Here is a 13,869-nt window from a genome sequence, read left to right as displayed (position 1 = left end):
GTCACAAAACCCGAAAGCCCATTCACTTACGAGTCTAACCATACCAAGTTTACTCAAATCCGATAACAAAATCCCATTCAAAACTTCAAAATCCCAACTCAAGAGTTCTTCCTCTTTTTTTCCAATTTCTCACCCCAAACCACAAATTAGATGACAAAATTAAAGATGAAATCACGGGATTTAACCAAAACCAAGTAAGAATCACTTACCCCAATCAACTTCATGAAAATCCCTTCAAGAATCTCCCAATTCCATGTTCTCTAGCTCAAAATATGTAAAATGGGTTCAAACCCTCATTTTTTAAATTAATACTGCCTGCCCAGATATCCTTCATCACGATCGCAGAACATTCCTCACGATCGCAAAGCACAACTATGCTGCCCCACATTTTTACCCTACGCAAATGCGGAATCACCCACGCGATCACGGATCACTGCCTCTCATACTTACGCGATCGCGTCCTGCCTCACGCGATCGCATGGAGCATTGGCCATACCTCCCCTCCTGCTCAAATCCTTCTACGCGAACGCGACCTTAGCCACGCGTTCGCGAAGCACATCTTCGCTCACCTACGCGATCATGTTCTTAATTCTGTGATCGCATATAACAAACTCACCTCTGCCCCAAATAAGCTTACGCGATCTCGAATGAATTCCTGCGATCGCGTACAAGAAAACCAGAACCTGCTGAAACCAGAACTTCAGCTATCAAGCCAAGTCCAAAAATGATCCGTTAAGCATCTGAAACTCACCTGAGGTCCCCGGTACCTCAACCAAACATACCAACCAATCCTAAAATATCATACGAACTCAGTCGAGCCTTCGAATCACTCAAAACAATATCAAAACACCAATTACACCTGGATTCAAGCCTAAAGAACTTCTAAACTTTCAAATTCCACAAACGACGCCGAAACCTACCAAACCAAGTCCGATTGACCTGAAATTTTACAATCAAGTCATATTCAACATTACGTACCTATTCCAACTTCCGAAATCAAAATCTGACCCCGATATCAAAACGCCACCCCCGGTCAAACTTCCCAAAATTCGACTTTTGCCATTTCAAGTCTAAATTAGCTACAGACCACAAATTCACAGTCCGGACACGCTCTTAAGTCCAAAATCACCCAACGGAGCTAACGGAACCAACAGAACTCCATTCCGGAGTCGTCTTCACCCACTTCCGACTATGGTCAAAATCCTGAGACTTAAGCTTCCGTTTTAGGGACTAAGTGTCCCGAAACACTCCGAAACCAAAAATAAGACCTCCCGAAAAGTCACTTAATCAAAAACAGATACGGGAAAAATAGTAAATAGGGGATCGGGGCTAATACACTCAAAACGACCGGCCGGGTCATTACAGATCCATCCCTCAATATGAATGATTCGGGCAAGATCTATGCCCAAGGGAATCCATCCCTCAATATGAATGATTCGGGCAAGATCTATGCCCAAGGGAAGATCCATCCCCAAATATAAATGATTCGGACAAGATCCATGTCCAGGGAAGATACATCCCTCAATATGAATGATTCGGGCAAGATCCATGCTCAGGGGAAGATACATCCCCAAATATAAACGATTCGGACAAGATCCATGTCTAGGGAAGATCCATCCCTCAATATAAAATCAACTGCGCTCACTGTGGGGGGTGCGGACTCCAGAGGGGCTCTTTCAGCCCAAGCGCTATAATAAGCCAATCTGGCCTGATGCGGCGTGCATCCTGATCCCATAAATATCATCACAATCAGACCCTCGGCCTTACTCAGTTACTAATCTCTCTAGTCTCTCGGGCTCACAATGTCATGAAACTATCCCAAAATGATGATATGATGAATCAATAAATAGCAATAGAGACTGAGAGATGATATGAAATGAATGAACATGACTGTGTATGAAATTATAATTTAAACAAATAATTCAACAGCAATACGACCTCTGTATGTCTCAATAAAACTGGCATATAGCCTCAGCATGATTTTTAACATGATTCTTAGCTCAATTTCTCTAATACATGAAAGTACATAGAAAATGCCAAGATTATTTGACTACACAATTTCACGGAATCAATTACGTCATATTTTCTACGGTGCACGCCCACACGCCCGTCACCTAGTATGTGCATCACCTCCAAACAAATCACATAACACATATATTCAGGATTCATACCCTCAGCTCCAAGTTTAGAAATGTTCTTACCTCTAACAAGTCGAGTCCAATATCGAGCAAGCTAAACAATGCTCTAGAAATTCCATTCTGCGCGTATCAACCTTCGAACGGCTCAAATCCCGATGATTTCCTTGAAAATCCCTCGAAAATAAGATCGCCACAAATCGAGCTTTCTTAATTTATCTCTTTAGTGATATTAAAACCTCTCACTACTCTTAGAACTTCAATATACATCAAATAATTCAATTGGACCAATATTAGTAAACAAACTTTTAGATTTTTGGTCATTTTGGCAATTTATCAAACACCTAGAGTACATAGCATTTTACTACCTCTAGTAATGGTGTTTCTTCATCCAACAAACCCTCCTTCCTACCAACAAGAGATGCTAAACCATCCTTTGTCTACAACAACCTTCTTTAGCACCATTAAAATCAACAATGAACTCACATGCACCCAATTGTTACTAATTAATTTATTACAAAATCTCTACAACACCCAATAATCTAGTTTAAGTATTTATGGCTTCCAAGCACCATCCAATAAGTGCTAATACTTATTTCTTGCTCACATACTCATAATAAACCCATGCATATATGTCTAAGGGTGTAGGATTACCTTTTGGAAGAAATCACGCCAAAACCCTCTTTTGAGTTCTTGAAGAAATTTCTTGAAGATCTAAGAATTTCATGGTGGATTGAGTTAGTTTTTGGGTGAAATTGATGGAATGAAACACCAAATTAGTAGAGATTACTCACCGTGAATATGGGAGGAGTTGTAGGTCTTGAGAGAGTGGAGGAAAACCCCATAATTCGGCCAAGAGAAATGGGGAAAATGAACCCCCGAAGTGAGTAAATAACATTTCGAGCGCCACTTGTGGGGGCGCTACTTGTGGCCCTGTTTCCAGAATCTCAAAAATCCTAGTGTCAGGGCTAGCACCCCACGCTACCCTGGGCACTGGTGATGGGAAATCTTTTTTATTTCGCCAGAAAATAGGCATAACTCTCTCATACGATGTCCGAATTCGACGATTCTTTTTTTTATTGCTCCGTAATTTCAATACGAATCTAATGCTTCAATAAACACTGAATTTGGAGCTCGTTTGCTTAATGTGATACCACTTATGCTTGAAGAAACGATGTCTAAACATTTTAGAAATATCCAAATTACATTTCGGGCATACTCCCGAGTCCAAAATCACCATCCGGACCTAATGGAATCATCAAAACTCCGATCCGAGGTCGATTATGAAAACTCAAACTTGGTCAACTCTTTCAATTAAAGGCTTCCAACATGAAATTCATTCTTCCGAACTAATCCCGAAACACCTGAAAACCAAAGCTGACAATTCTCACACTTCATAATACATCATATGAAGCTATTCAAGACTTCAAATAGTTGAAAGGAGCGTAAATGTTCAAAATGACAAGTCGGGTCATTACATTCTCCCCCACTTAAACATACGTTCGTCCTCGAACGTGCCAAGAGTTGTTCCTAAACCTTCAAATCACTATTCCACCTTACCACGCACATACTCGGGGGTGATCCCATACCACCCTATTCCATATAGGCCTGACAACACAACATAATTGAAGATCATTACTTTAACCTTAATCCGTAAAACTTAAAACCCCATTTCTAACATGTAGAATTTCTTACAAGACCCGAGTCTCCCATCTACATACTGTATAAGTTTGAACAATTTGTATCAAGCCATAACCATAACCTCAGATATAATCACATAACATACTACACAACCCACATACTCGCAACACCATTCCCGATCACAGTAACTACTCAAACCAACCAGGTACTGGTATTATACCCCATATTAGATAAAACCTTGTTCAAAACCTTTGTACACTGCCGATGATGAAAAAAACACTCAAAACCTCATAACCACTCATCAAATCAACTAGTCATGGAGCTCTCTCGCCCCAACCAGAACCAAAATCACTTTCTCAGTTGACTTTCGATATTATCCTCCCAAATATACCATAATCAAATCCGATAGTACCCATCCTAGGTCTAATGACCTTATTTGTATCAACCCAACTATTCCACAGATATGCCACACCAATATAACTCAAGCCACAACTGCGCAATCCGTGTACCCAAAAATGGAAAATGTCTCAAAGAAGAGAACCATTTTGCAAGTTCAACAAGCACCACCACAACCGCAATTCTATGAGCTCGTCATATATAGTAGAACCAAGACACACGAATCTTATAACGGTAACCAGCTCTCCTAGAGCTCACATTAGCATTAACCGCACGGACAACTCACATACTATAGTATCAATATCTGGACCCGCACGGATAACTCACGTGCCAATAACATAATCCGCCTGGCATGGTCACAGGCCTCCAGTCCAAGCATATCATACAAGAGCAATCAAATAAGTACACATGTATATGATAAATGAAATAAGATTCACATACTCCTGGACTGGTATAAATAACACGCCATAGAGTAGGCATGTGCAACGTGTGCTATCACAAACTCAAATCGGCAAGTTAACACATAAATAGTAACTACCCAATTTATTTAGGGAATTAGCCCCTTTGTAACCTCAAGTATAGCCCAGATAGTTCTCAACAAAGTGCGAATATGATAAATGTTATAACTTTACTCTTAAGAATCAACTCTAGGCATATCATACCCTAAGCATTCTTCCGAGTATAAATACTTGCCCCGATGCCCGCACATGGGCTCAAATCTCACATACATATGCACTCGTAGCGCGTAGCTATCACAAATAATTAACACAACTAGTGCCTCCACTGAGTTTAAATAAAATACTCACCTCAAACAGGCCTCAACCCTGAAACAATATGCTTCTGAGAACTCCGGTCTCCAAATTCATAGAATACATGAATCACCGTAACTGGTCCCAATTCCAGCACTCAAATGACTAACACATCTTTCATTCACGATCATCCCACGAGGAATACTTCTATAATTCTTCTGTGCCACATAGCGAAAAAAATCAAAAATCAGCAGTCTACCAACCAGGTGAGTACTGCAATACCGATGAATATCCGTAAGTTAAAACACAATGCACCTTCTGAAATGCACACCCTTCTCAGGTGTTACCGAGCAGTAATTGTATTCATCTAGTCATTTGAAACCACCCATGTTGTCTAAGAATTCATGACCATCCCTTCAAAACTGAACCGTCACCTTATACATGCAACTCTCAATCTTACCCCATGTGCCGCCTATATTAGGCCATTACATGAAAACACGAGAATCTCATTACCACTCTGAGTAATCATCCATTTACATACCCGGTCAGTTAGAAACCTTCCTCTTGCTTCCTTCCAGGAGAACATCACCATACACAATACATTCCCCCATACTGGTAGAAAATATCCGGTTCAAACCATGGTAGAAACCATCAAGAATACTTTGAAATCTATTTGCACATAACCAAGCTATCAGAACTGAATTTCTCTAACTCGACCAAGCCACGCAGTCATCAAACCCAAGAATATTGCCACCAAAACATCTGTAAAGCCTCACCACATCATAATTACCCCTCATAAATACCACAACTAAGACACCCACTCTGAAAAGATCTTATGTCAACTTAAAATTGTTCTTTTACCTTTCTTATACTGGAATGTAGATCCATATTCATACAGAATTATTGCAAGTCCCGGCACCATCAAATATAAATCTCAGATTCTATCCATACACAAATCCGAAAAAAAAAATTCTCGATTGCTATATATAAATCTCGAACCTAATAGAATCTTCTTGAGAGTCATCTACTCTGCTCAAATCTAAATTGCTCTGCCCAAACGGGCCGAAAGACACGTGCCCATTAGCACAACAACACTCAAAGAGGTAATCTCTGCCTTAACACCACTAATCAAATTCATACTTCGTGCGCACTACATCCTTCACAAATAACAACTCACCCATGCTTATGATTTGCATATACTCATAAAGTGCAATACAACCCATATCCAGGAATTTCCTTACTCGAGTCATCATCGATCTCAACCTCTACAAGTCATAACTAACCCACAACTATGCCTCAGACCAAAACTAAAATTTAACATATAACCATGAAATTGAATTGTTAATAGCAGGCTCCCCCACTTGGCTCAAAGCCATAGAACAAAACATTCCATAACTCACAATACCCATACTCTATTACTGCCATAATACCGCAGTCAGTTCAATAAAAATTCTTCTCAAGTTCATGCAACACCAACCATAAAATACCTCAATCATCCGCTAAGTTCGCATTCATTCTCTTGACAGTCAAGTCAACTTTCTCAACCAGATTCAAATTTAAATCTCAACACATACACCCCGCTGGTAGAAAATAAACTCTCCACTCAACATTATAAGGAACACACCTACGTAGATCACTCCGCAGGAGATAACCCACCTACTTAGCCTCAAATTGGCATCTTGTTATACCTTTTCGCAGCCACAATTACTACGCAGTCACTAAATCTTTCTGAGTTTGAACTCATCAACACAACATGAAAACCTATTTCACTCCACAATTAAACTGCATGACAGATCCTTTAATATACTCACAACTCGAGACCGTACGTCATATCAAAACGGAAATCAAGCACCCAATGGCCCTTTTTACATCTCAAGGAAACACTTCTCGTCACATTCAAACCATCTTAACACATCCCGCAGTCATATCATACTTATCATATAACCATTCAACCGCTCATCGAGCCACAAATTCCACTCATAGGGATACTACCGGACATATGAGTTCAAATGTACAAGTTCACACAACTGAAGCTACCGATCCTAAGCTGCAGTCTAAACCTGGCCTCAAGTCCTCCAGACTGGCCCATCACCAAAACACAGAATACTCAACTCGAACATCGTTCATGGAATCACAAGCCGATGATGTACATCTGATACCGAGCGCTCACATGCGCACATGAATTCGTGGAAGGAATTCAAAGAGTTATGTTTCAAGCTGAATTAATCCTGCACGATAAGGAAAGAAAGATGGAAAATTATCCTAAATTCCCTATAGCCTTTCGAAGATAAGTATGGACGTCATCATGCTGATCCGCAAAACTCTACTAGACACTTGCTCATGACTTGTAGAACCTATGAACCTAGAGCTCTGATACCAACTTGTCACGAACCCCAAAATTCGACCAGTCGTGATGGCACCTAACCCAACTCGTTAGGTAAGCCAATTAACTACAATCCAATTTAATTAGGTTTGTCGAGGAAAATAAATGATAAAATAACTGAACCTTTCTACTTTTTTCAAGGACTGGTAGTACAAATCATGAGTTTCTAAGATTAGAATTTACAAAGCTGGTGTGAAATAAAAATACGTCATCTATTTGAAATATACATGAACGGATTTAAAAATTCTAAAGCTACCTACAAATCATGAGTTCTTGAAGAAATTTCTTGAAGATCTAAGGATTTCATGGTGGATTGAGTTAGTTTTAGGGTGGAATTGATGGAATGAAATACCAAATTAGTAGGGATTACTCACCTTGAAGATGGGAGGGGTTGGAGGTCTTGAGACAGTGGAGGAAAACCCCAAAATTCGGCCAAGAGAAATAGGGGAAATGAACCCCCGAAGTGAGTAAATAATATTTCGAGCACCACAGGTAGCGTGGGGTGCTACCTCTGGCCTTGTTTCCAGAACCTCAAAAATCCTAGCACCAGGGCTCGCGCCCCACACTACCCTGGGCGCTTTGATGGAAAATCTTTTCTATTTCACTCGAAAATGACATAACTCTCTCATACGATGCCCGAATTCGATGATTCTTTTTACTATAGCTCCGTAATTTCAATACGGATCTAATGCTTCAATAAACACTGAATTTGGAGCTCATTTTCTTAATGTGATACCACTTATGCTTGAATAAACGACGTCTAAACATTCTAGAAATATCCAAATTAAATTTCGGACATACGCCCGAGTCCAAAATCACAATCCTGACCTAACGGAATCATCAAAACTCCAATCTGAGGTCGATTATAAAAACTCAAACTTGGTCAACTCTTTCAACTAAAGGCTTCCAACATGAAATTCATTCTTCCGAACTAATCTCAAAACACCTGAAAACCAAAGCCGACAATTCACACACTTCATAATACATCATATGAAACTATTAAAGACTTCAAATAGTTGAAAGGAGCGTAAATGTTCAAAATGACAAATCGGGTCGTTACAACCTTCTAGATCCCTGTTCTCCTAATTAAGACTCCCCGTATGTGCCTCTACTATTTTATGACTTGTGGGGATAGTTAGTTCGGGTTTGGAAGCATTCGGGTTAAAATTGGAATACTTAGTTCCTTAATAGTAGTCTATAATAGTTAAGTTTGACTTGAGTCAACGTTTTGAGTAAATGACCTCGAAACCGGGATTTGACGGTCCCAATAGGTTCATATAGTGATTTTGGATTTGGGCGTGTATTCGAATGACCCGGGAGTGTTTTGGCGCTTAATATTGAAAGTTGGCGCATTGAAGGTTTTCCAAGTTCTTTAAGTTTGGTTTGGTGTAGACTTTGGTGTTATCGAGATCCGTTTGGGATTCCGAGCCTGGGAGTAGTTCCGTATGGTGATTCATGACTTGCACGCAAAATTTGGCTTAAGTCCGAAATGATTTAATAGGAATCGAACGCGCGGAAATGTTTTTAGAAGATTTTGAGTTTCATGATTTAATTCATGCATTTTGGAGTCTAATTCTTGATTTAGATGTTATTTCGGTGTTTCGATCACGCGTGCGAGTTCACATGATATTTTTAGAATTCTGTGGATATTTGGTGTGGAGTCCCGAGGGCTCGGGTGAGGTTCGGACGCGTTCGGAGGGGTGGAAGGACTTTAGTTTTTCTGGTATTTTTTGTTGGTGCCTCAGGTATCGCAAATGCGAAGTTCTGTTCGTATTTGTGAGCTCGCATTTGCGAGGAATCATTCGTATTTGCTAAATTTGGGAAGGCACTGAGGATTTCACATTTGCGAAGATCTAGCCACTTTTTTGAACTGTCCTTCTTCGCATTTGTGAAGTTCTTGGTCGCATTTGTGACCATGGCAGAGATGGCCAGCCTTCGCATTTGCGATGGTTTTGTCGTATTTGTGAACTAGATGTCGAAAATACGACATCTGCGACTGGTGCAAGAGCTTTTTATTAAGGGACTTAGCTTTATTTCTCTCATTTCTCACTTGGTCTTAGGCGATTTTGAGAGCATTTTGTGGAGGGATTTCATCAACATCAATAGGTAAGTGATCCCTATCAAATCTTTAGCTAAGTTCGCGAATCATAGGTAGATTTAACATGGGAAAATGGTGAAATTAATGAGATTTTGAGAGGAACCTAGGGTTTTGGTAAAAATGAGATTTGACCACGAAATTGATTATGGAATTAAGTAAAAATTATATATTTGAGTTCGTGAGGCTATGAATAATATTTATCTTCAAAAATTTCCGAAATTCGGGCATGTGGGCCCGGGTAAATTTTAGGAATCTTTCAATTTGGGTTGGGTAATTACTCTAATAGATAAATTATGAACTTTTGAGTATATATTGATTAAATTATATAATATTTGACTAGTTTCGGATTGTTCGGCAATGACTTGGGGCTTTTAGAGTGGATTAGTGGACTGGAAATGAGCTTGGGAACGAGGTAAGACTCTTGTCTAACCCTGTAAGAGGGAACTCATCCCCTTAGGTTTATCTTTATTGTGTATTACTTGTATGGGGAGCTACGTACGCACGAGGTGACGAGAGTCCGTGCATAGCTATATTCCATGATATGTCCGGGTGGTCTTAGATCCACATCATGCTTTTAATTATACTGTTGTGTTTATCATGCATATTAACTATCTTGAATAGAGCTGAGACTAGGGATTTAAAGTTGCAATTTTTGACTTAGTTTTCTTATTTTGGAAAAATTGAGGAATACTTAATAAATATGAAAACTCCATGTCTTCTAGCATCGCTAGTATTTTCGGGAGCGAGGTAAACTTCTATACTCTAATGGGATCGGGTCGTTCACCTCGGCAGTATGGTAACACCACTCTTATGAGATCGGGACGTTCACCTCGGTAGTATGATAACACCACTCTTATGGGATCGGGCCATTCGCCTCGGCAGTATGATGGTAACACTATTCTTATGGAATCTGGCTATTCGCCTCGACAGTAGTGAGTACTACTATTCTTATGGGATTGGGCCATTCGCCTCGGCAACTTCGTGCTTAATAATTGAAACGGGTTCTAGTTTGGATATAATTGAGCTAGGGTCTTCACGGCCAGTTATGCGATGTTGGTGATGTGTTACGGACTCAGGTTGTATTTATTGTAGTTGCTTTTATTTGTCTATTTTATACCTGTTGTATGTTCACCGTGTCTACTTTATGCACTTTCATTATTATTATTGACCTCTAGTAAGTGTCAAGTCGACCCCTCGTCACTACTTCTTCGAGGTTAGACTAGATACTTGCTGGGTACGCGTTGTTCTTCATACTTACGCTACACTACTTTATGCACTTTCATTATTATTATTGACCTCTAGTAAGTGTCAAGTCGACCCCTCGTCACTACTTCTTCGAGGTTAGACTAGATACTTGCTGGGTACGCGTTGTTCTTCATACTTACGCTACACTTCTGCACTAATGTGCAGGTACTAAGACAGGTTCTACCAGTGGTCACGCGGACGCGTAGCTGATCATTTGCGGAGACTTAGGTGTGAGTTGCTTGCCTTTCTACGATCCGAAACACCGGAGTCTCTTTCCATCTTATTTATTGTTCCTGTATATTACTTTCGAACAAAAGTTTTAGTAGTTTTGTATATTCTCTAGATTGCTCATGTACTTTTGACGCCATATTTTTGGGGATTTGTAGCACTTATGTACTTCTATACTTGTCCTTTCTATCACCGCAGACTATGTATTTATGATGTTGATATTTTATTTAAAAGACTTATCACAGTTGCATGAAATTCAGGGTAATTAAAAATATTTTGAAAAGGAGTAAATAAATAGTAGTTTCGCTTGTCGGCTTGCCTAACGTCGGCATTAGGTGCAGTCTTGACCTAGTACAGAATTGGGTCATGACAGCTTGGTATCAGACTTTTAGGTTCACATAGATCTCATGAGTCATGAGCAAGCCTAGTAGAGTCTTGCGGATCGGTGCAGAGACGTCCGCGCTTATTTTTGAGAGGCTATAGGGTGTTAGGAAACTTCTCTTTCTTCATCTCCTATCGTGCAGTTGATATTATACTAAGTGTATTTCTATTGATCTCTCACAGATGGTGAGAACACGCACAACGGTTGTACCACGCGGTCGAGGGACTGCTCCCCCCATTGTTAGAGGCCGAGGCAGAGGCAGAGGCTGGGGAGTGCTCCAGCTCCAGTCAGAGGATGAGGGAGCCCTAGGGTTGCTCCTGTTGTGCCACCTATGAATCCAGTGGAGGATCCTGTTATTGAGGAGCAGGATGAGGTGCCTGCAGCTGTGACAGCCCTAGCATATTTCATGACTGCACCGGGATTCCAGGAGGTCATGGGCCGTATGCTGCGGTTCATGGACTCTATGACGCAGGTTGGTTTATTTCCAGCAAACCCTGCCATATCTCAGGCGGGAGGGGGAGCACAGACCCCTATCGCTCAGGCTCCAGGGCACGCCGCTGCCGTTTATCAGACCACAGGTACACTACCTGCGGGCGGAGCCCAGCCTGTTACAGCGGCTATGCTAGAGGTTGTACCAGTCACGACTGATGATCAGTAGAAGCGGTTGGACAGATGGACTAGGCTTCGCCCCTACCTTTGGGGGTGAGCGATCAGAGGATCCCTAGGATTTTATTGATCGGTGCAAGGATAGGCTCCGGAACATGGGGATATTAGAGTCCAACGGTGTGGACTTCGCTACTTTTCAACTTGAGGACAAGCCCCGTAGATGGTGGCATGCTTATCTTCTTAGCAGGCCAGCAGGTTCACCTCCCTTGACTTGGAATAAGTTCACACATCTGTTCTTGGAGAAGTATATACCACCTTTTGAGAGAGATGAGCTATGGGGTCAGTTTGAGCGACTCCGTCAGGGTCACATGTCTATCACTGACTATGAGGCGAGATTCATTGACTTGTATTGCCATGCAACTATTATACTCCCTACAGATGTAGAGAGGGTGCAGAGGTTCATTGCAGGTCTGCACCCTGAGATTTAGGTACCTATGGCCCGTAAGGCAGAGATGGGGACTTCTTTTCTTCAGGTTGTGGATATTGCTCGGAGGATCGAGCGTATTCAAATCCGCAGTGGAGAGTTTGCACTGAGGGTCAAGCGGCCTCGGCAGTTTGGAGGATTCAGTGGCGCCCCACCTGGGGGCAGAGGTCAGTTCATAAAGGGTCAGCCCAGTAGGCCCATGTAGTCAGCACCACCGCTTGCTCGGGGTGCTCCAGTAAGACCCTATTTCAGTGCCATTCCAGAGAGTACTTATTGCTCGCCAGTTATTTAGGGTTCCTCCAGTAGGTATTTAGGCCATCAGGGTAAGACTTTAGGTCAGCAGTCCACCATTTCGAGGGGTTGTTTCGAGTGCGGGGATCTTGGCCACATGAAGAGGTTTTGTCCCAGACTTCGGGGCAAGGCTGAGCAACAGGACTATTGGCCCATGATACTGAACCAGCTGTCGCACTAGCTGTCCGGCCACCCAGAGGCAGAGGGCAGGTGGGTAGGGGCCATCCTAGAGGTGGAGGCCGGTCAAATGGCACACCAGCTAGGTTATATGCCTCTACAGCCAGACCAGATGCAATAACCTCAGATGCCATGATCATAGGTATTATTTTTGTCTACGGTAGGGATGCTACGGTACTCTTTGATTGAGGGTCTACGTATTCATATGTTTCATCTTTGTTTGCTCATTTTGTGGGTGTTCCTCGTGAGTCCTTGGGTACTTCTTTATATGTATCCACGCAGTGGGCGATTCTATTATTGTGGATCGGATTTGCCGGTCCTGTATTGTGACTTTCTGTGGTTATGAGACTAGAGTGGATCTTCTATTGCTCGACATGACCAGCTTTGAGGTCATCTTGACATGGACCGGTTGTCTTCATTTCATGTCGTCCTTGATTACCATGCTAAGGTTGTTACCTTGGCGATACAAGAGTTGCCTAGACTAGAGTGGAATGGTTCATCTGTCAGTGCATCTAGTCGGGTTATCACTTTCCTGAAGGCTCGACACATGGTCGAGAAGGGTTGTTTGGCTTATCTAGCTTATGTTCAGGATACTACTGTAGAGACTCCGACGATTGATTCAGTGCTCGTGGTGTGGGAGTTTTCCTATGTGTTTCTTTCTAATCTACCAGGCATGCCACCAGAGTGTGATATCGATTTCTATTTTGATTTGGCTCCAGGTACCCAGCCTATCTCTATTCCACCGTACCGCATGGCTCCAAAAGAGTTGAAGGAGTTGAAGGAATAGCTTGAGGAGTTGCTAGCAAAGGGGTTCGTCAGACTGAGTGTATCACCTTGGGGTGCACCAGTGTTGTTCGTGAAGAAGAAGGATGGGACTATGCGGATGTGCATTGATTACCGCCAGTTGAACAAAGTTACCATTAAGAACAAGTACTCGTTGCCGCGTATTGATGATTTGTTTGGCCAGTTACAGGGTGCTAGGGTGTTCTGTAAGATCGAGTTGAGATTTAGGTAATATTAGCTGGAGATTCGTGCTTTGGATGTTCCGAAGACG

General features: G+C 41.7%; 1 protein-coding gene across 1 annotated transcript; it reads left to right on the top strand.

Moving 5' to 3' along the window:
* The first annotated feature begins 12,018 nt into the window (after positions 1 to 12,018).
* Positions 12,019 to 12,351, top strand: LOC138899071 (uncharacterized). The gene has a single exon (XM_070185187.1). The coding sequence runs from the start codon at positions 12,019 to 12,021 to the stop codon at positions 12,349 to 12,351; it is 333 nt and encodes a 110-aa protein (XP_070041288.1).
* Positions 12,352 to 13,869: the final 1,518 nt, after the last annotated feature.

Source organism: Nicotiana tomentosiformis, chromosome 9 (genome assembly GCF_000390325.3).
Source record: "Nicotiana tomentosiformis chromosome 9, ASM39032v3, whole genome shotgun sequence".
In the NCBI taxonomy this organism is placed as follows: domain Eukaryota; kingdom Viridiplantae; phylum Streptophyta; class Magnoliopsida; order Solanales; family Solanaceae; genus Nicotiana; species Nicotiana tomentosiformis.
This window is presented reverse-complemented; position numbering and strand designations above follow the sequence as displayed.